The following is a 25,860-nucleotide window of genomic DNA, read 5'->3' as shown; positions in this document are numbered from 1 at the left end:
TGTAATTTATTTCTCTGATGAATTTTCAGCATCATTACTCCAGTCTTCATTCTAATATGCTGAAATGGTGCTCAAGTATAATATCTTATTATGGTTGTGCAGCTTAATATTTTTGTGGAAACCGTGGTGCATTTTTCTGTATTTTTTTGATGAATTTAAATTTTAAAAGAATAGTATTTCTGTCATGACAATTCTTTGGCATGAGAGATTGGCATGGTAATGGATATGGCAATGTATTTGGTCTTGGCAGAATAGATCTGCTACACTGCTGCTGCTGCTACTGCAGAGCAAGTACAGAGACTTGCTACTACATACATTAATATGCCAATACTATGCTAATACATTCACAGACATTGCTGTGAGCATGTAAGACATGCTGCTGCTGCACATATACATGAAATAAACCCTGTAGCAGATCTATACAGGTGGAGCTGAGGAAGATGGAGGGTTTCTGAAAGCATGCTGCAAACTGCTAACAGCAAACAATGCCAAGTATTTGAATGATTGAGCAGCAAGCTCATTGGCCGCTGATACCACAGCAAACAATCAGCTGCGCTATGTAGACAATGATGTGATCGCTACCAAATGAGTTAATGACCTATCAGCCAGCACCATCTTAAGTTTCATGCCATTTTATTTGAAATGGTCTTTACTGTCACTTTTGATCATTTAATGCATCCTTGCTAAATGAAAGTATGTAAAAAAATAAATCTTACTTAGTATCTTACTTAGTAAGCATGCTTCATTGAAGAGTTGTAGTATTAACATACTATATGTGATAAGATTGATTAATATGATGATAATGAGTTAAATATGAATATGACATATAATGATTACAAGAAAGCATGCAAAAGCTGCTTAATAACATAAAAACATACATCTGTTTTGGAAGAAATTATGTGGATTTCTCTTTCCCCAACCCCCACCCAGACCACCCCGCCCAGGAATATCTGAAATAATGAAGCAGTATTTGTGTAGTAGGCAGCATCTCGAAATCTCTTATCTTAAATCGGCTCTTCCTTTTTCCTCTCTTTATTTCAGGGTCACAGAGGGACATTTTGTCCTTTCACCTGCTTCCCACACCCTTTAACTCTCCTCTTTCTTTCTCTTTATGGCTCATACACAAGTCGCTCCACCCTTCCCATTGCGATCTTGCCACACACTGACTCGTGCTGATGGCTATTTCAGGGCACTGGGGCCATTCATTCTTACATCCCACAAACAAAAACACACACGTACACACACTCTGAACCTCGTAAACACAGAGTGAATGATTTGTGTTGTATTTCCTCACTCCCATCGCACATGACAGGAATAGAAGTAAAACTCTCCACCCAAAGAGCATTGTGGGAACACGGTGACTCAGTGAACGAAAGGGACGCTTTCCACTGTGGCTCAGTGTCCTCGATCGGTGGCCAAAAAAGCCAATCGTCGCTTTAGCAAGAGTGATGGACATTTGAAGAGTGGCTCTCACCCCTCAGGGGTTCAAAATCATTGAAGATGTTTCTGGCCCAAGGGGCCCTTTCCCATGATCTGCGTCATGAGAGCTGTGATTGTTGGCCTGCTTTGTGAGAGGAGCTTTGTTTGTGAATGGCATGGGAACAGAGGTTGGGAGACTGGCGAGCTCTTTTGGATGCAGAACGCCAGTGAACGGAGCATGTGCGGACAGAGCGCATCCGTACAGTGACTGTGTGATAATCAGGAGAGCATGAGTTGTGTGGCAGACTATCAGTAGGGCTCTCATTGAACAACACCCACCCCGATATGTGAGTCATGACAAGTTATGAAATGCTAAACAATGTAAAAATTAACACCTATCGTTCATTTGAGCTCGTTTTAGCGAGCTCATTGTAAATGTCTGCCGTGGTGTGAGACCGTTTAAAGACATGTCACAATACTGGCATAATGAGAACGGCTCTATTGAATAGAAGCATGGGAATGAAGTGTGTCATGAGGAGTATGTTGTATAAATAGAGCAGGGATAGAGCTATAGCTAGTGTAGAGAACATGCTCGAGAAAAAGTGCAGAAGGGGTCGCTTTCACAAAAATCTTAAAAAAAAAAAAAAAAAAAAAAAGTCACAAAAATGTTCCTAAAAGCAATTTAGGACATTTTTCAAATATTTCCTTAAGAACATTGTAATTATTTTTGTCTTAGGAATAAAATGACAGACTTTGATGTTGTCTGATTATCTTACTTATGAGTTTGCCTTGTTTAAGACAGTAAATTCAAAACTTTACACTGGTAAATCTTAATAATATATATTTGCCCATCTATTAACCTTTTTTTTTTAAGTAGCAAGCCCCCTTATGATAATTTTTTCCAATGTAATGTTGGATGTAAAGTGAGATGTGTTGATGTTGACTGTTACAAAAAAATTACTAGCTAGATTGAGCTAATGCTGAATTCTTAATATTTGAAACCACCCAATAAATTAATTAAACATCTGACCTTTTTTTTTATTTTAGACATTTTGGAGCTTTAATAAGTTATTTACATTTAGAGAACATTCTTATCAAGAATTTGCAAGTTTTGCCTTAAGAACAATCTTAAGAAAAAAGGTAAGAACATTCTTAAAGGGATAGTTCATCCAAAAATGAAAATTCTGTTGTCATTTATTCAATCTTTTTGACCATACATTGGAACTCAATGGTCACCCAAACTGTTTAGTTACCAGCATTTTTCAAAATTTCTTCTTTTGTGTTCTGCACAGAAGAAAAAAATCATAGAGTTTTAAACAACATGAGGGTGAGTAAATGAACTTTTCATTTCATCAAAATTTTTATTTTGGGTGAATTATCACTTTATTTTTGGGAATACAAAATATTCTTACCCTTTTTAACCTATAGAATAAGATAAAACAAAATAGCAGTTTTATTCTTAAAGGGTTAGTTCACCCAAAAATGAAAATTCTGACACCCTCACATGTTCTAAATGGCATAAGACTTTTGTTTATCTTCGGAACACAAATTAAGATATTTTTGATGAAATCCGTGAGCCTTCTGGCCTCCAATAGACTGCAACTTAATTACCACTTTCAAGGCCCAGAAAGGTAGTTATCGTTAAAATAGTCCATGTGACTACAGTGGTTTAATCTTAATGTTATGAAGCGATTTGAATAATTTTAATGTGCAAAAAAACAAACAAAAATAATGACTTTATTCAACAACTTCTTCTCTTCCCTGTCAGTCTCCTACGCAGTTTACACAGAACACACAATGCAGCTATACTGAGCCGGTGTTCTGACATAGAACCTGGGAGAGCTGCACTGTGTGATCTACTTCAACTGCGTAGGAGACTGACAGGGAAGAGAAGAAAATGTTGAGGAAAGTCGTTATCTTTGTTTCTTGAGTATTCTTGAGGCTTCATAACATTAAGGTTGAACCACTGTAGTCACATGGACTATTTCACTGATGTCTTTACTACCTTTCTGGGCCTTGAAAGTGGTGATAACATTGCAGTCTATCAGAGGCCAGAAAGTGTTGATTTGTGTTCCGAAGATGAACAAAGGTCTTACGGGTTTAGAACGACGTGAGGGTGAGTAATTAATGACACAATTTTCATTTTTGGGTGAACTAACCCTTTAAGTCCTAATTTTATTTTTAAGAATGTTTTGTGAATACGGCCCAAGAGAAGTCTTCATAACAAGTATAGTAGAAAAGTGTACATAAGGAGATCTGGAGAATAGAGCATACTCCTCATAGAGTATGAAGAGCTTGATCAAAAAGTATGAGTGAATAAGATCTCAGAGATGAAGTTTACCAGAGAAGAGTTCATAAGAGGTTTCTGAGAATAACAAGAGTAGACAAGAGAATATAAGAATAGCTTTATTAGTGATGATCTCAGAGATGCTAGAGAAGAGTACATAAGAAAATCTCAAGGATAAAGTATGCAGTGAAGAAGATCTTGGGAATAAAGTATGTTAGAATGAAGTATATACAATAGCTTGGGAATATAGTATGTTAGTGAAGAGTGCAAAAGAAGCTTTTTTTTTTTTCAATTAAGTATGCAAGAGAAATTTCGTAGTACAGGAATGTATATTCTGAGTGAGCGTGAGTTGTAACACAGGCTGATACTGCGGACAGTGGATTGTGCTCTGTAAACACGGAGATGTGGCTCTCATGCTTTGTCCATGTGCCAAGAGACCGTCCACCCCCGCACCTCTACCACAGCTCCTGCAGCCTCTCCAGCTCCTTCTGACCATCTGGCTTCTCTTCTACTGGCCCAAGACATGAAACTTGGGACAGCACAGGCCAGAGGGAACTAGAAGCACAATAAATAATTGCTCTTTTCACCCATGTGGCATCCCACAGACCCCTTGCATGAGAGAGTTTTCTGTCTTTTGATAGGTCCTGACGCTCCTTTATAAACCAACCTCTTTCGGCTGTAGGTTTAATTCCATTCATCATTTATATAGAGTTTTATTAATGGTAAGTGTCACAGAGCAGCTTTACAGGGTGTCGGGTCTCTACTTCGGTCAGCAAGTGCAAGGTGACCGCGGACAGGAACAATTTAGAGTTAGATGAATAGTTGTCATTGTACGATATGAACAGTTTGAGCTTCACATGCAGGTTCACTTTTTGTTGCTTTCTAAAATGAGAGTGACTTTCAAAATGCCATTGTTGAAGAGTATGCTGACCTCAGTAGTGTTCACTGAATGACTTCAGCTGAAATCACTGTTAACTGAGAAGGGGCTTCCAATGAAGTACATGGCATTGATCCACTAAAGTTTGTGATTTTCTACAGTGTGGATCATGTAATTTGTTTTTAGATCACTGTCATTTGTTCTGCACTTCCAACACGACCCTGCTTAGCCAGGACTTAATATCCTCCACACAATGCATTCTGACACGGTTACATAAGAAGGCGTTTGTGAGCTATTCTTAGCGCTGCCTCACTGTGATGCGCTGCCTGGAATAAGAAAGCCCAGACCTGACAGAGCGGGAAACATTCGTGTCGTGTGGAAAATAAGGCTCCCGTCAATTTTTTTCCCCTCCCTCTCTTTATTATTATTTTATTGCTGCTTTTGGGGCAACGAACAAGAGGCTGTGTGTTTGATAATAATTATACGTTTGCTCCATGAAACAAAAGGCTGACAGTAAATACACAGTTGGATATAGCATACAGCATATGTGAATATATTATTACTTGTCTTTTTACAATGATTTATAGAATTTTCATAATAACTGGGTGACTATATTTTGTTTGCAAAAAATGGGGGAAAAAACAGACGTTAATGCTCACGCTTTGAAACATTGAGCCATGGTGCTTATACAGCAAATTGAGTTTGAATCTGGCTTGCAACATTTCCTGATTCCCAGGCATTTGCTGTCATCTCTATACTGTCCCTAAAAATATTAAGTATCTTATAAAGTGTATATCGGTCAATATCAGATAATTAATTGTTCAAGCTCATTTTCCTTATTTTTACATTTAGATTCATCTAACACTCACTTAAAGTTCATCTTTAAAACAGTATTAATTTAAAAACAGTTAAATGCAATTTTAGCTAATCTCAAAATTAACATCCATTGTTCATAATGTAAATTATAATATCGGCTTATCTGTATCGGGCAGAATTTTAAAGGTCCCGTTCTTCGTGATCCCATGTTTCAAACTTTAGTTAGTGTGTAATGTTGTTGTTAGAGTATAAATAAAATCTGTAAAATTTTAAAGCTCAAAGTTCAATGCCAAGCGAGATATTTTATTTAACAGAAGTCGCCTACATCGAACGGCCAGTTTGGACTACATCCCTCTACTTCCTTCTTTAATGACGTCACTAAAACAGTTTTTTGACTAACCTCCGCCCACAGGAATACACAAGAGTTGCGTTTGTAGAGTGTGTTTGTCGCCATGTCGTCGAAACGCTGTTATTTTCATCCCGCAGTCCAATCACCGGGTCTGATTCCGGCTCAAATTGATAGGATAAAATTAAAGACATGTTTACAATAACACTGAGCGCGTGCATCTCCACGTTATGGTAAGAGGCGTGACCTTTCCGGGCAAGGTTCGCTAAGCTGCTGTCGAATCACAACACAGGAACCGCTGGCACAATCAGAACTTGTTACATATTTCTGAAGGAGGGACTTCATAGAACAAGGAAGTCATCAGCCCGTTTTTATGACAGTGGAAACAGCGGTATACAGATAAGTAAATTATGTGAAAAATACTGTGTTTTTTTACACGCAAAACATGAACACATGTTATATTGCACACTATAAACACAATCAAATCTTCAAAAAACCAAGAAAAACGGGACCTTTAATATCACTGCATCCTTATGGCGCTTTTCCACTGCATGGTATGGTTTGGTACGGCTCGGTACGGCTCACTTTTTGGTGCTTTTCCACTGCATAGGACGGTTTGGTACAGACTTCGCTTAAATAGTACCACCTCGGTTGAGGTTCCAAGCGTGCCGTACTGATACTAAATGTGACGTGTAAACACTGCAGATCACTGATTGGTCAGAGAGAATCATCACTACCAGCGTCATTGGATTTGAAACAAGAGACACCAAACCCGCTAGATTTAAATAGTCAGTATCATTTGTTCACACGACTTTTTTTAAACGAGTTGCTTTAAACAACCGTCGCACGCAACTTGACAAAAAAAAAAATGGCTGTATCGTGGTCAGTAGACGAGTTGCAGGCTGAGGAGCGGATCCACAGCAGTAAAGGTGGTGCAACTATAATGATCAGTCTATAATCCCACCCACTTTGAAGTGGTCATAAACTGCAGTGGAAAAGCAAACCGAAAGTAAAGCGAGCCGAGCCGTGCCGAACCGAACCGAGCCGAGACATACCACGCAGTGGAAAAGCATCATTAGTTAACAAATTTAAATGATCCAAAATGGTCAATAAATACAGATAAAGACGAGGAGCACATAGAATTTAGCCAATGTCGACTATTCAAATTTTGCAGAAATTGGTGAATTAGCATTCTCAGAGTTCTGCAGGCACAGAGTCCATGTAGATGAGTGTGAGGCTGTATATTGTTGCAGTTTTGGGTGTTAGAGAGCCGTTTATCACTCACGTCACTTCATGTTGTGAGTGCTGGAGTTCTAATCTGCCCTCTTTACCTCTCTCTTTTCTTCTTATAGCTCTCAATCCTATTATTCTTTCCGAGAAAACTTCTGAGATGTATAGAGCTCATGAAGCGTCAAGATCTTTGACAAGCTTGTCAAATAGTGGCATTGTGGAGGTGGATAAAGGATAGCAGGCACAGATTTTTCTGTTGGGGCACTTCATAGCCCTCCATGTGAAACATACGGTTTGTTCACCTCTCAGCAAACCTCTCCTGTCTGACCTTTCAGAGGAGGTGAGTCACAATATCCCCCAGCAAAGCTGCACAGTCAGGCAGGTTCAAACCTCTCCACTTCTCATCAATCAATAAACACTTTATAAACACTGGCAGGCAGCTTTTCTCTTCAGCCAGGTCCTGACTCAACAAAAGAGATTCACAGGTCATACCACATGCTGAAAACTATCATACGGCAGTATTCAGAGCCTTGGGAAACAAAAGCCATATAGAGTTGAAATAGTGGAATACTTCACACTGCATGCTAAAAAGAATAAACACCAATCCAACTGAAAAACTTCACCTGGTTTAGTGAACATCATACAAAGTGTTGGTTTTGAAGGACATTTTTTTTATGCATAAACCATGCATTCTGATTCTGACATTCCTGATTTGAATATTTTCAATAATTTATATATATATATATATATATATATATATATATATATATATATATATATATATATATATATTTATATATATATACATAATTTTGGCAGAGGATCAACTGTTAAATGAGTTATCTTGAGATGAGTCCCTGTAGTCATCCAATTTGATAAAATTAATTTTATAAAATAATTTTCCATTAAAAAAGAATTCATTTTTACATGAAGATTTTGACTCATTTGTAGTCCTCTGCTTAATGAAATGTAGTGAAGTTTCTCTCAGAAGACCTGTTTGGTCGAGTAGGCGTTCCTGGAGTGTACTCAGTTTAGAAGTTGGCCACATGCACTGAGGACAAGTTTTGTGATATGTGCCGTGAAATTTGCTCTGTGAAATATTTAAACTTGACAATGACTCACTGACTTGCATAAATGCAATATTCACAGCTGCTGAATTTATTATCTTAACCTACAGAATCAGTAACACTGAAATCAGGGACGGATTTTTTCTCTTTCGATGTGTAGTTTGTACTATGGTTCTGATTGGTTTCAAGAGACCTGACCTTTATATAAAAATGTTTAAAATATCTGCGTTAATTCTGTTTTTTGCTGTTAACAGAGAGCGTTTTTTTTTTCTTTTCCTGAAACACAATTTGTACTTACTGCACGACTATTGTTTGCAGTTTACAATATTTTCAATTTGTTAACATTAGTTAAAGCATAAAATGTAATGAACTAACGATGAAAAATACTTTTAATGTTAACTTGGTTGTACTTAAAGGGTTAGTTCACCCAAAAATGAAAATTATGTCATTAATGACTCACCCTCATGTCGTTCCAAACCCGTAAGACCTTTCCGTCCCTCCATTGAAAGTGTTTGTACGGTATACTGTCCATGTCCAGAAAGGTAATAAAAACATCATCAAAGTAATCCATGTGACATCAGAGGGTTAGTTAGAAGTTTTTGAAGCATTGAAAATACATTTTGGTCCAAAAATAACAAAAACTACGACTTTATTCAGCATTGTGTTCTCTTCCGGAATCCTTTCCATTGAATTGATTCCATTGAATTGACTCCATTGAATTAATTACATTGAATTGATTCCATTGAATTGATTCCATTGAATCCTTTCATCTGTCGGCGTTGGTAATGCACTTTTACGTCGTTGTTTTTGGCGATTAGGACATCCGCGACATGCACACTTACGCACCATTTTAAAAAATAGCTTGAATACAGCGTGCGTCTCCCTCAGACTGTAAACGAAGCTCGGGCACACCGGATAACACGTCAGCAGCGTCTTGTGTCAGCAGCGTCACTGCGGAGTCGTGAACCCGGATTGACAACAGACCCGGAAGAGAATACAATGCTGAATAAAGTCATAGTTTTTGTTATTTTTGGACCAAAATGTATTTTCGATGCTTCAAAAACTTCTAACTAACCCTCTGATGTCACATGGACTACTTTGATGATGTTTTTATTACCTTTCTGGACATGGACAATATACCGTACATACATTTTCAATGGAGGGACAGAAAGCTCTCGGACTAAATCTAAAATATCTTAAACTGTGTTCCGAAGATGAACGGAGGTCTTACGGGTTTGGAACGACATGAGGGCGAGTCATTAATGACATAATTTTCATTTTTGGGTGAACCAACCCTTTAACTATAAGGTCCCATTAGTTAACATTTGTTAAAAAATTAACTAACATTATACATTTCCAACAGTATTTACTAATCTTTGTTAGTGTTAGTTAATAACAATACAACTGTGAACCTTATTGTAAAATGTTACTCTTAACTTTTGATGGTTAGTTTATACATATATTAATACATTTTTAACATTTACAACATAACAAGTTGTATAAAATATTATTTAAGGTATCATGAATGAACATGAATTAACAATGAACAATAGTACATTCATACATAAACCTAATTAAGAAATGCTGTAAAAATGGTTGTTTATTGTTTATTCATATACACTTAATGCATTATTTCTGTGTGGTCAGCATTGGGTGTGATGTTCTCTGGAGCTCGAACTTGCATCATCATCCTTGCGCAAGTCTCTATCTCACTCTATAAGAATAAGCCAGGCAGCAGTTTCCTGCTGGGTTGCAAAAGTGTGTCTGTGTTTTGTCAGGTGACATTGTAAAATTATTAACAGTGTTTATAATGTGTTAAACAACATACAGTCTCATCTAAACACACTATCGCTGCCTGTCTGGACTCTAGGCAGCTGATGGGAGTAAACATAAGCTGTTTGCAGATGTGCCTTTAAGTACATGTCACACATCAGAGACCTTTTTGTTAATGATAGGCTGGATGAGCTTTGAATTTTATAGACTGACTCAACATGAGTGAAACTGAAACATCTCTTTGACTGATCGCTCCGTATGGTATACATTTGGCTTGAACTTGTGATGAATTCTGGGTTGTGTGGATGTTATGCACCAATCCACTGTACAGCTAGCTGGAGCTTTCACTGATTAGCCAGGAATGAGGGTGAAATATTTTGGAATGGATGGAGTGTGAAAGAGAAGAGGGATTTGTACTACATGGCCTTTTAGACTGCAGGATAGTAGCCTATGAGAATGAGAAAGTCTTAAATATAGTGTTAGTAAACTCATTTTAATTGCTTCTAATTTGCAAATGAACATAGGACCTGGTTTTCAGAACATTTTTTGTGGGTTTTCTTCCATATCTTTTTGCACAATTTAGGGTTCCCAGATTGCCACACTGGTTACAATGGAATCCAAATGTTCCAGCGAGAACTCTAAACACTGACAACAGTTCATCAAGGAACCCCATAATAAGGGAAAGGCTGTTTGAAATAAAGGTGAAATTAAATTTAAATAAAAATTAGATTAAAAATTACTAAAACAAAATTACTAATCAAAATGAAACTATGAAATATAAAAAGTGTTTTTGTGATTCATGAGGACACAACTTCTATAATGACATGGGTATTACACTGGTATTACGACGTAAACATGAAATATGAGGACATCATCTTTAATCCTCATATATAAAAAAGCTTTAAAAACATACTAAACAATGTTTTATTAAAAATGTAAAAATGCAGAATGTTTTCTGTGATGGGTAGGTTTAGGAGTAGGGGTAGTGTAGGGGGATAGATTGTACAGTTTGTACAGTATAAAAACCATTATGCCTATGGAATGTCCTCACTTTGATAGCAAAACAAACCTGTGTGTGTGTGTGTGTGTGTGCGTGTTTTTGTGACATATCAGGACACAAATGTGTATAATGACATGGGTATGACATAGGTATTACAAGAAGAGGTGACTTATGAGGACATTCCCCATGTCCCCATTTTTCAAAAGGCTTATAAATCACACAGAATGAGTTTTTGTGAGAAAGTAAAAATGTGCACAGTTTCCTGTGATGGGTAGGTTTAGGGTTAGGGGTAGTGTAGGGGGAGAGAAAATACGGTTTGTACAGTATAAAAACCATTACGCCTATGGAATGACCCCACAATTCACAAAAACATATGTGTGTGTGTGTGTGTGTGTGTGTGTGTGTGTGTGTGTGTGTGTGTGTGTGTGTGTGTGTGTGTGTGTGTGTGTGTGTGTGTGTGTGTGTGTGTCCACACATATGGGACACTTGCTGCCATGACCCTAGTGTGCTAGTGTGAGAGAGAGAAAGTTAATGAGTGAGTAAAGGGATAACAATGTTCCACAAGCATTTACTAAAGCTTAGCCTACTAGGCTTAACCACTGACCTTATTGTCTTTTTCCCGTAGTTCTATGCTCATGTTTTATGCTTATTTCCAATACTGCCACCTAAATGCAATTTTACTTTCTAATTGTGTAGAGTTTTCTATTGATGTAGTTTTAAGATGCTATTTAGATATTTCTAATGACTCTCCTGTTCTTCCTTTCCCATAAAATGATATCTCTAGCATCTTTAATATCACAGTTGTTTTCCTAGACAACAATGGGAGAGCACTGCTAATTAAATGAGTCTTTTACCCTACATCTTATGGTTCTCATATTGTTCACAGTGAGAAAAATACTCCAGTATTCTCAGAATGTGGAGTTGGAGTTTCAGAGGAGATGTCGATTTTGTAATTTTCTCACCCTCATGTCATTCCAAACCCATAAGACTTTTGTCTATCTTCTAAACACAAATGAAGATGTGTTAAATGAAACCTCAGAAATTTCTGTCCCTCCATTGAAAGTGCATGAAACCTAAACTTGAATGGTTCAAAAAGTTTATAAAAAGAACGAATATGAAATCCATATGAATTGAACGGTTTAATCCAAGTCTTCTGATCAACACACATTCATGCAAATATGGTAAACAGAAGCTTAAATGTGTTTGATGTGCAAGAAGCAATGTGGTTTGTTCCTGTGCATCAAGCAAGTATGTTTGAGCTTCTTTTTTTCTCTCCATATTTGTTGTGCTCTATGTATGTGTGATCAGTGTTTATATGTGAACATAACAGGTTTGGAATGACATAAGGGTTAGTAAATGCTGAAAGAATTTTCATTTTTTGGGTGAACTAACCCTTTAATGATGTCACAAACTGTGCTGCAATCAAAAAATGATTCTGAACTCAGTTATTTATCATCAAACTCTTACAATACCAAATTATCTATGCTATGCCATCCACATTAACTAATCATAAATCATTCTAAATCTTCCTTTAGTTCAGAACATCTGAGAGAATGTTGATACTTAAATGAAACAACAAAGAATCTATCTGTCTGTTCCTCTCCCACTGAACAGATCTGAGTGACCAGCTTCTGGAGGTGGTGGGTTTGGAGGGAGCCATCGAGATGGGTCAGATATACACGGGTCTCAAGAGCGCTGGGCGGCGCCTTGCACAGTGTTCCAATGTCACCATCAGGTCAGTAGTTCGTGCCCGTCCACATACACATTGACTAAGAGTTCAGTATTTGTCCAACTCATAGACAAACACTCTGACTTCTCGTGTCCATGGCTCTGAAATGTCTCTCTTTTCCCCCTCCCCCTTAGCAGGATGTCCTATCTTGGCCAGTGCGGCTAGTAAATCAGACCTTTGACCCGCTGTCACTCGCTTTGCCAACAGCTCTAACATTCTGAACTGCTCGTACTGATGAATAATGATGTTTGTAGCATGTCTAAACACACACTGCTCAGTCCTGACGTATGCTAATGAACCAGTGGAGACTCATCACGTCTGAGGTGCTACTTCACAAGTTTGTGTTGCCCCAGCTTGTTACGCTCCATTAAACACTCACAATGACCTTAACAGTTAGTGCTGAATTGAAGCGAGGTGGTTATTCACAATTTTCACTGCTGTTTCCTCACCTGTACACAGTATGGTCTGCCTACGACCTAATGCTTTCCGTAATCTGCATTAATAGGGCATTCATCATTGTCATTCTCCCATGCTGTGTTGCTTTAACTCGTAGTGGCCCTGCTGAAAAGACTAAACTAACTTTTTGTAACTGTGTGTATATGGAGATGGAGGTGCTGAACTGTGTGAGTGTGTTAGTTTAGAGAGTAAGGGGCCTGGCTGGGAATGGGGCTGTGGGAACAAAGAGCACAGTGTTCAGAGCCATCCAGGAAAAGTGTTGTATAGGAGCCTCGTGCCCGCGGTCTGCCTGGTCAATGACCTGACCCATAACAGCTCTGTCTTTCTTTCTCTGTTCTTGTCAATCTGTCCACAGGACGTCCCGGCTGCTGCCCATGCAGATCGATGGAGAACCGTGGATGCAGCCTCCATGCACGGTCAGCTCATTTGATTTTGCTTTTATTTACAGTTTTATTTGAATATCTGAAACACACTTTCATGACCCATACCAGACAATTTGTCTGACACTGTGACAAAGCAAGAATTAAGAGCACATTATGACACTACATTATAAATTATTGTGGTCAAAATACAGTCATTTCAATAGGAATCCATGCAGTCGGTGTCCATGCAAAAGATTCCCCCACAGAGTTCACGCAGTTGGTCACACTGATTCGCCACGTTGACTAGTGTGTTGTGATTATCACCATGAGTGCTAGCACAGCTCTAGCTAGTTGACGCTGGAAAGGACAATGAAATATGCAAACTATACATCAGCAATCGCATGAATGTAATCCAGACCATCTTTCAAGAGGGATTGGGTGAAGATGTTAGATTTCAGATCAACTAAACAACCTGAAATATGATAACAAATGGAAAGATTTTGCTACTTGTTTTTTCCCCACTCACCTTGTTGGTTTTTTAAAGTTGCACCAGAATAACTGTACATTACATCTATCCATAAGTTGCAAAAGACTATAAATAAAAAACATATTGAAAGAGACCGCAGTATCTGTCTGCTCTTAAAGGGATAGTTCACCCAAAAATGAAAATTACCCCATAATTTACCAAACCCTCAAGCCATCCTAGCTGTATATGACTTTCTTCTTTCAGACAAACATAATCATATATATATATATATATATATAAAAAATATCCTGGCTCTTCCAAGCTTTATAATGGGAGTGTTTGAAGGATGAGATTTTGAAGCCCAAAAAAGTGCATTCATCGATCCTAAAATGTACTCCACGCGACTCTGCGGGGTTAGTAAAGGCCTTTTGAAGTGAATCAATGCATTTATGTTATACAAATATTCTTATTTAAAACTTTATAAAGTAAAACAAGCATATGCATTCAACTTGTGTCTAAAAAGTACGTCATGGCGTAGCGTAGAACGTCATGGCATTGTGTACTACATCGCGGAAGTTACGTTTTTTTTAAAAAAGAGCCGTGGAGTATGTTTTATGATCGATGGATGCACTTTTTTGGGCTTCAAAATCTCACCCTCCAATCACTTCCATTATAAAGCTTGGAAGAGCCAGGATAATAATATAACGCTGATTGTGTTTGGCTGAAAGAAGAAAGTCATATACACCTAAAATGGCTTGAGGGTGAGTATATTATGGGGTAGTTTTCATTTTTGGGTGAACTGTCCCTTTAAAGTTCACAAGAGCATCTGATGCAGTGTGAAGACAGATACACCCAAAGCTCAATGATAGGTGTCAATTCAGAGCAAAACCATTTTCTCCGTCTCAGAAAATGGCCTCCTCCGATCTGTCGCAGCTTTGTACATTCAGTCGTCCCAGCGAGCAGACTGTTAATTAAAACACTGTCATGTCACACCCTGCCATTGACTGATTATGTCATTAAGAGAGGGGAATAAACATGTAGCTTTCCATCTGCACGTAGCGCCAACACAATGTCCTCCGCTATATATACATCTCTGTCAGCGCAAGTGCTATAAAAAAGTGTGCTGCTGTGCTTTTAGTCCTCTCTAATTTGCCCAACTGCGCAGAGGGGAATATGGGATGTTATTTCAGTTTCAAGGTCAGCTCTCACATTCTCAAATTTGTGCCTGTTAATTTGGACATGTGTGATTTCTGTCAGCTCATTTGCTGAATGTGAGCGTTACAACTGCTTAAAACAGTGAGTAATTAACAACCAGAAGGATTTAGCCAACTGTTCTGATTTGGTTGTCTTCAGAGAGTAATCTTTCCTTCTTTCCTGCAGATACGGATCACGCACAAAAACCAGGTGCCCATGCTGCTGGGACCGCCACAGAAAACTCCCTTCTTCTTCTTCAAGAAGCGCAACAGAAGTCGGGACTAAATGTGGGACTCCAGAAATCAGCTACTCTTCTACAATCATACAAACACACTCAAGCATCACCACCTTCCTCAGCCTCTTCTTTGTCTTTGGCTAGTGGGACCCAAAGAGAAGAGACTTTTCAAACACTTTTGTGGAACAAATCAATACAAATACAACACTGTAATGGGCCTCTAATGGACTCCATCTCGCAACACAGCCTGGCTGAACCAGTTGAACGGACCCTCTCTGAGTGTCATGACCACTTCCTGTGTCTTATCATCCAGAACGTCTTATCACAGGCTCGTGACCTGTAAGCTTTGACTCGATTCCAACCAAATTCCCCCCTACCAGTAGGCCACTGCCTTGGGATCACACTGTGTGCCCTCTCCCTCCTCTTGAGATGGCTCATCAGAAGATACTGCCAAATTCCAAGAGAAAAAGAGAGAGAGGCAGGACCAAAAGAGCAAGAGACTCGCCCAGTAAATGGACAAGAAGTGTGTTCAAGTGAAAAGAGAATGAGAGCAAGAGACACCCTGGCACGATAATGTTCTTCACATGAGAGTCGGTGGTGCACATATGGACGTCACTGGGCCCTGGTTAAGTCTAGCAGGACTAGGGAACAAACTTTCCTCCTAAAGGAGCTTACTGAATTATACATCAGTGCATGCAAAGCACTCATTCCAGTGCCTCTCCAAGGCCCTACAAAGATGCAAACTCATCCATTATGAAGATGTTTATGGGGGTCTGCTGATAGGGATAGGTTAGACTGGCCTGAAAGAGATGTAACATTTCAGCTTCTGTAGTTTGCCTCAGGCTTTTTTGGTGTTCGCCCTCAGGCCGCAAAACTGACCAGTGAAAGTTGTTACAGTTAGCTGGATGTTTATTTAATCCTATACTCCCCACTAAAACAACAGTGCGAGCGCTAAGTGTGGAAAGTGGACCTATAGTCTTAAAAAAAAAAAAAAAATTTAGTTTAATGAACCCTTAGAAAAGAGAATAAGTGTAAACATTTTTACCAATGATCGTTTATTAGCAATGTGACAATTTGTGCAATAATTTGTATTATTTGTATTTTTAAGCCAAATCTAAAATTTTGTGCCATTAAGTTTAGGAGAAGATTCCATTTGATTTTTATTGAAATACCCTGCTGATAAGAAACATCTTGCACCAGCCTTTGCTGGTTTGCCTGTCTGTTGACTGGTTTTAGAGGGGTTTTGGGCACTTTTCAAATGGTCAGGCTGGTTACCCAGCTGGACAGCCTTTTCACACCAACACAAGCATTTGGCATGAAAATTCGGTCCGATTTTTGCACGCGTTTCGCTTGTTCAGACCAGTACGAAAAAAGGCACACTGGGAGATTTAAAATGCAACTTCACGCTGTGACAGTAGGTGGCGCTTACTGAAAAGCAGAAATAAAGTACTCTGTTCATGAGCACCAAGTCATAGTTTTATGTAACAGCAATGGCTCTGCACATGTGACCAAAAGTGCAAATCTTAAGCCTAAAGTATACTTCGGTCATCGTTCCGCGAAGAAGTATACGTTAAAAGGCTTGCACGTTCGTAGCGGATCTCAGAAAATGAAGTGTACCCCGACCTTTATTGGTTGGTTTCTTGTGATTATAACACCACATTAAATTGTTTATCACACTGAATTTTCGCACCAAACATTCTTGGTTTGAGCAGACTATTAACCAACTAAGACCAGCAAACCAGTTTAGGCTGTTTTGGGCAGGTTTTATCAGCAAGGTACAAATTGAATTAAATTATTTACAAATGGAACAATAAGGAGATAATGGTAATGCTTTATGACATTAGTTAATGCATTAGATGTCAAGAACTAGCATTGACGATGTATTTACAGCATTTATTAATCTAGTTTAACCCTCATTTATACTGTTGTTCACTGTTAATTCATGTATATTCTGAAGATATTAAAGAATGTTCATTTATACAACCTAAATATTTGCAAATCTATGAATTATGTTGAAATTAGCATTGACCGAGATTATTAAATGCTGTAAAAATATTATTAATTGTTCATTCGTGATTCCAAATGCATCAAGTAATGTTAACAACCTGAATCATATTATAAGGTGTTACAAAAATAAGAATTTAAGGAAAATGTATTTCTGAGAAAGTCTCCGCTGTAGCTTACAGCATCTCCATTCAGAGATGGGCTGAAATCGATCCAGCGCTGGTATTAACACTGAATCCTCTGGACCTCGTCTGTCACAACAAGCTACTGCAGTGGGGTTTGATTTACTGCTGCATGGACAGAGCCTAAATTTAACTTCCTATTTCAGGGAGTGAAACACTATTCCTAATTGCAGCATGAAAACATCAGCTCACAATTTCAGGTCAACAGTTAAACGGGTCTGATAGCGGTCCAGATGAATGCAAAGAACGGAAGTTACTTAAAGTTCAAGATGCAAAAAGTGAGCTTTTTCATTTTTAGCCCTTCTGAGAAGGCCCGTAAAGAGTATTTAACTAAGAGATGCCCACCGTGTATCAGTATTTGTATAATCTAGGAGCATTGTATGCATATATATATATATATATATATATATATATATATATGAATGTGTTTAAAGATATAACTTAATATAGTATCAGAGATTAGCAGTGATACCTTATGGGTCACATGATTGACTGTAGCTATCTGGCAGATGTGTCTGATATAGATCAACACGCAGCGATCATCAGATGCTTTCGCAGTGTGCCGTAGGGTCCAAAGGTCTGTGTTGGAACTGTATATATATATTTCACCAATACAGAACTGGGGTCAGATTGACTTAAAGTTCAGGTGTGGGCTTTTGAAACTGAGCTCTTACCAGGGTTAGCAGGTTAATGTTCCCTTTAAAGAACACTGAACCGCAGAAGCTACGCCAGTGTCCTAAAAAATGCTAATCTCTCCATATGACCACAGAACTGACGTCCACCTCCAGTCCTTGGGTTTATCATAGAAGTTAATGGTGGATTTGGCAAATAGAGCTCCATTGTTTCTGTGGTCATTGGACAGATGGTTTATCCTGTGTGACAGTCTGGTGTTTAAAGAATGGCGGTTTGGTTACGAGTGCATGTTTACAACTACTTTTCTTTTTACAGTTTAGAATGATTTTAAACAGTTATGTATATATAGATATTGTTTATATTTTCTCTAAAATTTAACCACCGCATGCCTGCTGAAACAAAGAAGACAAAGACGTCTGCTTGAAGAGAGACCACGCTGATTGTTGTTACCTTATTAGTTTCACATGATTATATTTTGGACCCTATCCAAGCCCCTTGTATCTATCCACTGTACTTTTCCTTGATCCGTTAGTAGCATGTTCATTGTACGAGTACCTCTGTGACTGTTCTTTGTTCTGTTTAGTATTTTGTAGACAGAGGTTTGGCACCAATATATGCTGAGCAAAGGGCGACTGAGGAATGTCACCTACGAGAAATGTCATTTCTAAATCGTACCAATGTCCCCTTCTGTGTCATTTCTGTGAATAACTGATAGCCTTAACTTACCAATACAAAATAGCGTTTTGCCTGGAGCAAAGAATTTTGCAATACAAGTCACTGAAAAAATCGACAAAATGAAGGGAAAAATGAGAGGTCAACATCTGTTTTGCCGTTTTGCAATAACTCATTTTTGTTAGTGTCATCACACCGACATACTCACTCTCAGAGAAGGGAGGTGATAGAGCGATGTCCTGCACATCACAAAAGAGCTCCATGATCTCTGGCACCACATATGTCTTCATTTGTGGACTGACTGACTTTTAGCGATTATTTTTAGCTGTCCGAAAACTGTGATTGCTCAATCTGCCCATCACTATTTTCTTATGACAATAATCTGATTTTATCTAAAAAAAAACCATGCTGCCTCTTGCAGGGTTGTGCTTTATTCAGAATTGAATTGAGAATGGCTTTTAAATTCTAATTGAATTTCTGAATCTGAATTTAGGTAGTGAGCAGGATGCAGAATTGCATTTGCAATGTGAATGTAAGAATATGAATTTAAAATCAATTGAAATTCAAAGGAGTTCATAAAATTGTCGGTTTAAAAAAAAACTTTGCGGCTTGTCAAAAACGATAGATAGATAGATAGATAGATAGATAGATAGATAGATAGATAGATAGATAGATAGATAGATAGATAGATAGATAGATAGATAGATAGATAGATAGATAGATAGATAGATAGTAAAGAAGGATGGCCCTGGATGAAAGAACACTTTTCTTTTTCTCAGGGTGCATTACCTGTGATGAATTCCTTTGAATTAAAATTCATTAAGTTACTCTTCCTATCATTCAAATTCATGTTGGATGTGGGCAATTCTATTAACATTTTTCAACTCATGAGTTGAAAGGGAGCTGATTCTTCAGTTCTGAATTTTGCCCAACCCTGGCCTCTTGAGATTTTTAAGGATGGTGAACCAGAATCCGGGACTCAAATATGATGTTAACTTAATCTTCTAAGCATCACGTTGCCCTCTAACAGTGAGAAGCAAACAGATGCGCTCTCTCTCTCTCTCTCTCTCTCTCTCTGCTCGTCTTACTGGTCTCTTAGAGACCGTTATGGCTTATCTCAGTGTAGCTCTATTCTTAGCTGGGACAGATGAACAGTATTGAGCGGCACTGATGCAGTAGAGCCCATATCAACCCTGAATGTGATGTTCTACATGTGTGTTAACTCACTGTCTTATTCCTGCCTTAGGGTTAGTGTGGTTTGTAGCAGTTCATCTGTGTGGTAGGCAACAAAGTTCAAGGACTGGAGTCCTGCAGGCTGAGATTGGGTTAAAGGGTGAATCGTGCCCTTGACAGACCCACTTAGACTCTGTTACTCTGTTTCTTGTGAGCTGTTGGCATCCATGTTAATGGACAAAAGAGTTTTATTGAATAAACAAAGAGACTGAAGCTCTGTGTCTGGTGTCGGTCATTGGGTGGCTCGACTGGGATGCTTGCTCACATCCGCCAAAGGCGCCGACACAATCCTCTACTTAACGTGATTGAATTTCAGTTCACACAATAAATCACAGATTTCTGTGCTCCTGCACTGATGATATGAGTTTCTCTGGAGAAATACTGTGAGCTTTTAGTGCTGTACCTAAGATCCACACACTTCAGTTCTCATGTCAGCATAGTTTCACACTTGCTTCCATCTCTCAAACAACACCTTCAGTCTTGCACAGATGAGTTTAAATCATAACATGTTGCAGTTGCAAGAAATTGACTTTTTATTTAATCTTTCCCAAGTAATTGGTGTGTTATTCTCTCATTATATGCCACAGCATTGCTGAACCTGCAACTTTAATGAGTACTGACTTGGTTTTGTGGCTTCCTAGACTCTCACAAAATTGTACCTTTATCAGTACAACAGCTTGTCATTGGGATACCCTCAAAAGGTACTAATATGCATGCTTTAGGTCAGGGATGGGGAACGTTGGTCCTGGAGGGCCACTGTCCTGCAGAGTTAAGCTCCAACCCTTATCAAACACACCTGAACAAGTTAATCAGTGTCTTCAGGATTACTAGAAAGCTACAGGCATGTGAATTTGATCAGGGTTGGAGCTAAACTCTGCAGGAAAGTAGCCTTCCAGGACCAACGTTCCCCATCCCTGCTTTAGGTATTGATAAGGTACAAAGATGTGCCTTAGAAGGTATTGCCCCAGTGCAATATGTTATTGTATTTTGATAACCAAACAATAAATCCTCCACTTGTCAGGTTTAATGAAATAAAGTAATGGTCCAGGTTCACTTCAAATTAAGCTCAACATTATGCTGCACTCTTAAAAAATAAAGGGTTCCAGAAAGGGTTTTTCACAGCAATGCCAGAAGAACTATCTTGGGTTCCCCAGAGAACCTTTCAATGAAGGTTCTAAAAAATTATTACAGTCTTAAAAATAAAGGTTCTTTATTGGCATTGATGGTTCCATGAAGAACATTAAACATCCATGAAACCTTTCAATGGGTTCTTTATAGTGGCAAACAGTTCTTTTAGGTTATTTAAAATGTTCTTTTAAGTTACTGTTCACTGAAAGGTTCTTTGGGGAAACAAAAATGGTTCTTATATGGCATCATTTATTATTCATAAATGTTGATCACCAAATGTATTTGCATTTCTTGTTTTATTAAAAAAAAAAAAAAAGCATTTCACAGTTATGCACTTACAATGGAGCACCAATTCATTCATGCTAACCCATAGTGAAAACAAAATATACTAAAATGTATTTAAAAAACATTTATTTTGTGCTAAGTACTACAATACATTTACATATTTATGTGCTAAATAAAAATGTGCAATTTAAAAAAAACTGCAATTGTATTTTTGGTATACTAAACTGGTTTAATTAAAGTCTGCTAAATTGGAACAACTAATTTTGTACTTAAAGGTGCTAAAGAGGATGTTTTGTTTTATACATTTTTGCAATATTACTTGAAACTGTCTTTACTAACTGATAAAAGACTATTTATTAGGTGCACTGAAAGGAATAATATTAATATACATCATCTGTGCACGATGTAGGGCCTTAAAAACATCAGCCAATTGGCCCTCTGGCTTGTCAATCACTGCCATGACATTCCTTGTGCGAGACGTGCGCGGCTGCACGCTCCAGTAACTTTCCACACTCTACAGGCGCCGCATGCAATGTTTTTGTCAGGAGACAGGAGTAACAACTGCAGATTATGAGTTACCTGCGGTGAGTCCGACATAATGAATCCACTAACACGACACAGCGAATGCCGGTGGTAAACACTCGTGTTCCAATACTCGTGCACGAGTTTTGGGAGGCGTTCCCTCGAAATGAGCTGTGAAGGAGGGGGGTTGTTCTTACGCATGCGCTCATTTCAAAAACTCACTAACAGTCTTTGGTTTCTCAGTCGACGAAAAGATCCTCTTTAGCACCTTTAATGCATTTTTTAATTGTGCTGAAGTAGTGCTGAGCTCCAACTAAAGATATACTGTACGTATATTTGATTGTGCTAAAGCGGAACTATTGCAATACTTTCGGAACACTTTAAATATCTTGAATTTAAAAATGATATTATACAAAGATCATACAATCCTTATTAATAGTGATATTAAAAATATAGGCATAATATTAAGAAATGTGCATTGTGCAATAAAGAAATACTCCAAATAAAGTTTAGTCAGTATGTCTTAAAGGTGATAAAGAGGATCTTTTCGTCGACTGAGAAACCAAAGACTGTTACTGAGTTTTTGAAATGAGCGCATGCGTAAGAACAACCCCCCTCCTTTCGAGGGAACGCCTCCCAAAACTCGTAAACACTCGTATTGGAACACGAGTGTTTACCACCGGCATTCATTGTGTCGTGTTAGTGGATTCATTATGTCGGACTCACCGCAGGTAACTCATAATCTGCAGTTGTTACTCCTGTCTCCTGACAAAAACATTGCATGCGGCGCCTGTAGAGTGTGGAAAGTTTCTGGAGCACGCAGCCGCGCTCGTCTCTCACAAGGAACGTCATGGCAGTGATTGACAAGCCAGAGGGCCAATCGTTTACGCGATGATCACGTAAACGATTGGCTGATGTTTTTAAGGCCCTACCTCGTGCACAGATGATGTATATTAATATTATTCCTTTTAGTGCACCTAATAAATAGTCTTTTATCAGTTAGTAAAGACAATTTCAAGTAATATTGCAAAAATGTATAAAACAAAACATCCTCTTTAGCACCTTTAAGTGATATGTCAATAAATGTTTATGGATTTGAAGTATACTTATTTTGAAATAAATGTATTTGGTATAGTTTTTTTACTAGGTAACTTTGCCATAAACTCTAAAAAGTCCATAAAAATGAATGTAAGTGCTTTTATAAAAGTATAAGCACCACATTTCTACTTTTAAATCCTCTAAAAATTTGCTTCCATTGTAAGTAGTTTTTTTGTTTTAATGAAATCAAGGGGAAATAGATTTGAGAGATTATCAATGGGAAAATAATATCTAAATGTACATGGATAATTCAGGTGTAATATCACAACACTTGCAATGCCTTTTACAGTATCAGATGGATGCCCTGTGAGGCTGTATATGACTGTTTGTTTTTGTCAGGCAGCCCTGTGGCCTCTGTGCTTGTAAATACAGCCCTGTTAGGAGAAAAATGCAGATGACACAACAAGAAGCTGTGAGCTGGGACGAAGCCTACGCTTCTTGGATGTGCGGAGATAATGAGGCAGGAATTATCTCTCCATGAACTATTAATAGTCATCAAGTCCCATCATGTCTCTCTTTGGGAGAGCACCAGTGCCCTGAGGCTGTGTTATCCTTCATTCCACTTTATTAACTGTCTGTGTCAAGCAGTAAAATCTGCTTGACACAGACAGTTAATAAAGTGGAATGCATTCCTTCATTCAGAACTCGCCAATCATATTACATGGGTTACATACAAGATTAAGGTTTAAACTTTTCGATTTTTTTTGTGTTACATGTGACACAGGTGTAGGGATCAGATTTGCCGCTCTGTCTGTCACACTTGTCATGTGCGGTACATCTCCTTCCATGGATTAGCCCACATTTCCAGAGAAGGGCAGGCTGCCAGAACTGTCCCACTGACCGAGTCATGGGCACAAATAAGCCCTTCTGATGAGCAGAGCCGTACTGCACAGTGAGTGATAGCGGATCGCTTTAATATTTCTCCCTTAAAAATGTAACGTATCAAAGAGAGAAGTGTGCTGCTGTGCCACTGATGCCTGTGTATTTAGGAAGCAGAATAAATACAATATGCTCTTCTTGGCCACCCCCTTCGCACCTCCCACCACATTAGTGAAAGGTGCTATAAAAAGGAGACACTGACAGCTCGGCAGTGCTAAAAAAGGCCAGCATCAAGAAGGAGAAACAATGACACCAGTAACTGCATACTGCACATCTCTTTCGTGCTATCATTGTCCTCCTGTGAAAGCCAGAAGGATTTTAAAGATTATCCTCCTCACACTTGACGCATGAATTTATCTCCCTCTCTTTTTCACGGAAACCGCTTTGTTAAATATAGATTCTAGGACATCTGGCCTTGACCACAATAATACATTGTAAATCCCTTGCACATCACAAGATTGCGCAGTTCATTGTGATACCACTGTAGCGGATAATAAATAATAAAAATAATAATTACTCTGTTTTACTTTGAGTAAAGTAATGTGTTTGGTTAACTACTTGAAGGGACTGTCACGTTTATTCAACAATATAAATTAGAATAACTTTTGTTTTAATCATAAATTTATTGTCAGTATTCTATATTATTATTATTATTATTAAATCTAAGTATCTGACTTTCTTTTTTTTTAATTTTAAAATGTTAGTTCAGTTTTTGATTATTTATTTTGTAGAACAAGACATGTAGGCCTAAGTCTCTTATGTTAAAGGGTTAGTTCACCCTAAAATGAAAATTCTGTCATTAATTATTCACCCTCATGTCGTTCCACACCTGTAAGACCTTCGTTCTTCTTCAGAACACAAATTAAGATATTTTTGATAAAATCCGATGGCTCAGTGAGGCCTGCATAGCCAGCAATGGACACTTCCTCTCTCAAGATCCATTAATGTACTAAAAACATATTTAAATCAGTTAATGTGATTACAGTGGTTCAATATTAATATTATAAAGCAACGAGAATATTTTTGGTGCGGCAAAAAAACAAAGTAACGACTTATTTAGTGATGGCCGATTTCAAAACACTGCTTCAGGAAGCATCGGAGCGTTATGAATCAGTGTGTCGAATCATGATTCGGATCGCGTATCAAACCGCCAAACTGCTGAAATCACGTGACTTTGGCGCTCCAAACCGCTGATTCGACACAAAAGATTCATAAAACTCCGAAGCTTCCTGAAGCAGTGTTTAGAAATCGGCCATCACTAAATAAGTCGTTATTTTGTTTTTTTGCCGAACCAAAAATATTCTCGTCGCTTTATAATATTAATACTAAACCACTGTACTCACATGAACTGATTTAAATATGTTTTTAGTACATTTATGGATCTTGAGAGAGGAAATGTCATTGCTGGCTATGCAGGCCTCACTGAGCCATCGGATTTCAACAAAAATATCTTAATTTGCGTTCCGAAGATGAACGAAGGTCTTACGGGTGTGGAACGACATGAGGGTGAGTAATTAATGACATAATTTTCATTTTCATGGGTGAACTGAAAAGTACTATTCTAAAATCCTATAGGAAATTCCACAGGGAACCCATGGCAAATTATTCAGTGTTTTATACTCTGAAAGTTTATTGAGACATAAAATAAATAACCATTGATTGTTGAATTTGTTTACCTCATTTTGTTTGTGTAGCCTACAACTCAATTGCATTGCTTTTAGTAAATTGTCCTCCAACTTTTGATGTGTTTTGCTGGCGATTCTTTTTCTTGGTCTCTGGCCCTTTAAGAGCCTCTGGAAACGTGCAAGGAAAAATCTTGAAAGTGAATGAAACTCAGCCATTCATAAAAATAGGACAGACGGGGCTTGGATTGGTCGTTCAGCGCCTAATACATATTCCAAGTCATTCTCGCAAACCATTGGTTTAAAAATATGAATGACGTGCGCTCGGAGCCAATAGGCTTCAAG

General features: G+C 38.2%; 1 protein-coding gene across 4 annotated transcripts in view; it reads left to right on the top strand.

Moving 5' to 3' along the window:
• The window catches only part of LOC125270478 (diacylglycerol kinase gamma), a 146,701-nt gene extending 126,507 nt beyond the window's left edge, over window positions 1-20,194 (top strand). For all 4 annotated transcript variants that reach the window (XM_048194127.1, XM_048194125.1, XM_048194126.1 and 1 more), the window contains 3 exons: window positions 12,430-12,550; window positions 13,356-13,416; window positions 15,209-20,194. In XM_048194127.1, the coding sequence (XP_048050084.1) occupies window positions 12,430-12,550; window positions 13,356-13,416; window positions 15,209-15,307 (281 nt within the window). In that variant the 3' untranslated portion in view covers window positions 15,308-20,194. The remainder of the gene's footprint in view (window positions 1-12,429; window positions 12,551-13,355; window positions 13,417-15,208) is intronic.
• Window positions 20,195-25,860: the final 5,666 nt, after the last annotated feature.

Source organism: Megalobrama amblycephala, linkage group LG6 (assembly GCF_018812025.1).
Source record: "Megalobrama amblycephala isolate DHTTF-2021 linkage group LG6, ASM1881202v1, whole genome shotgun sequence".
Taxonomy (NCBI): Eukaryota; Metazoa; Chordata; class Actinopteri; order Cypriniformes; family Xenocyprididae; genus Megalobrama; species Megalobrama amblycephala.
The sequence above is the reverse complement of the archived record's forward strand: the minus strand, read 5'-3'. Positions and strand labels throughout refer to the sequence as shown.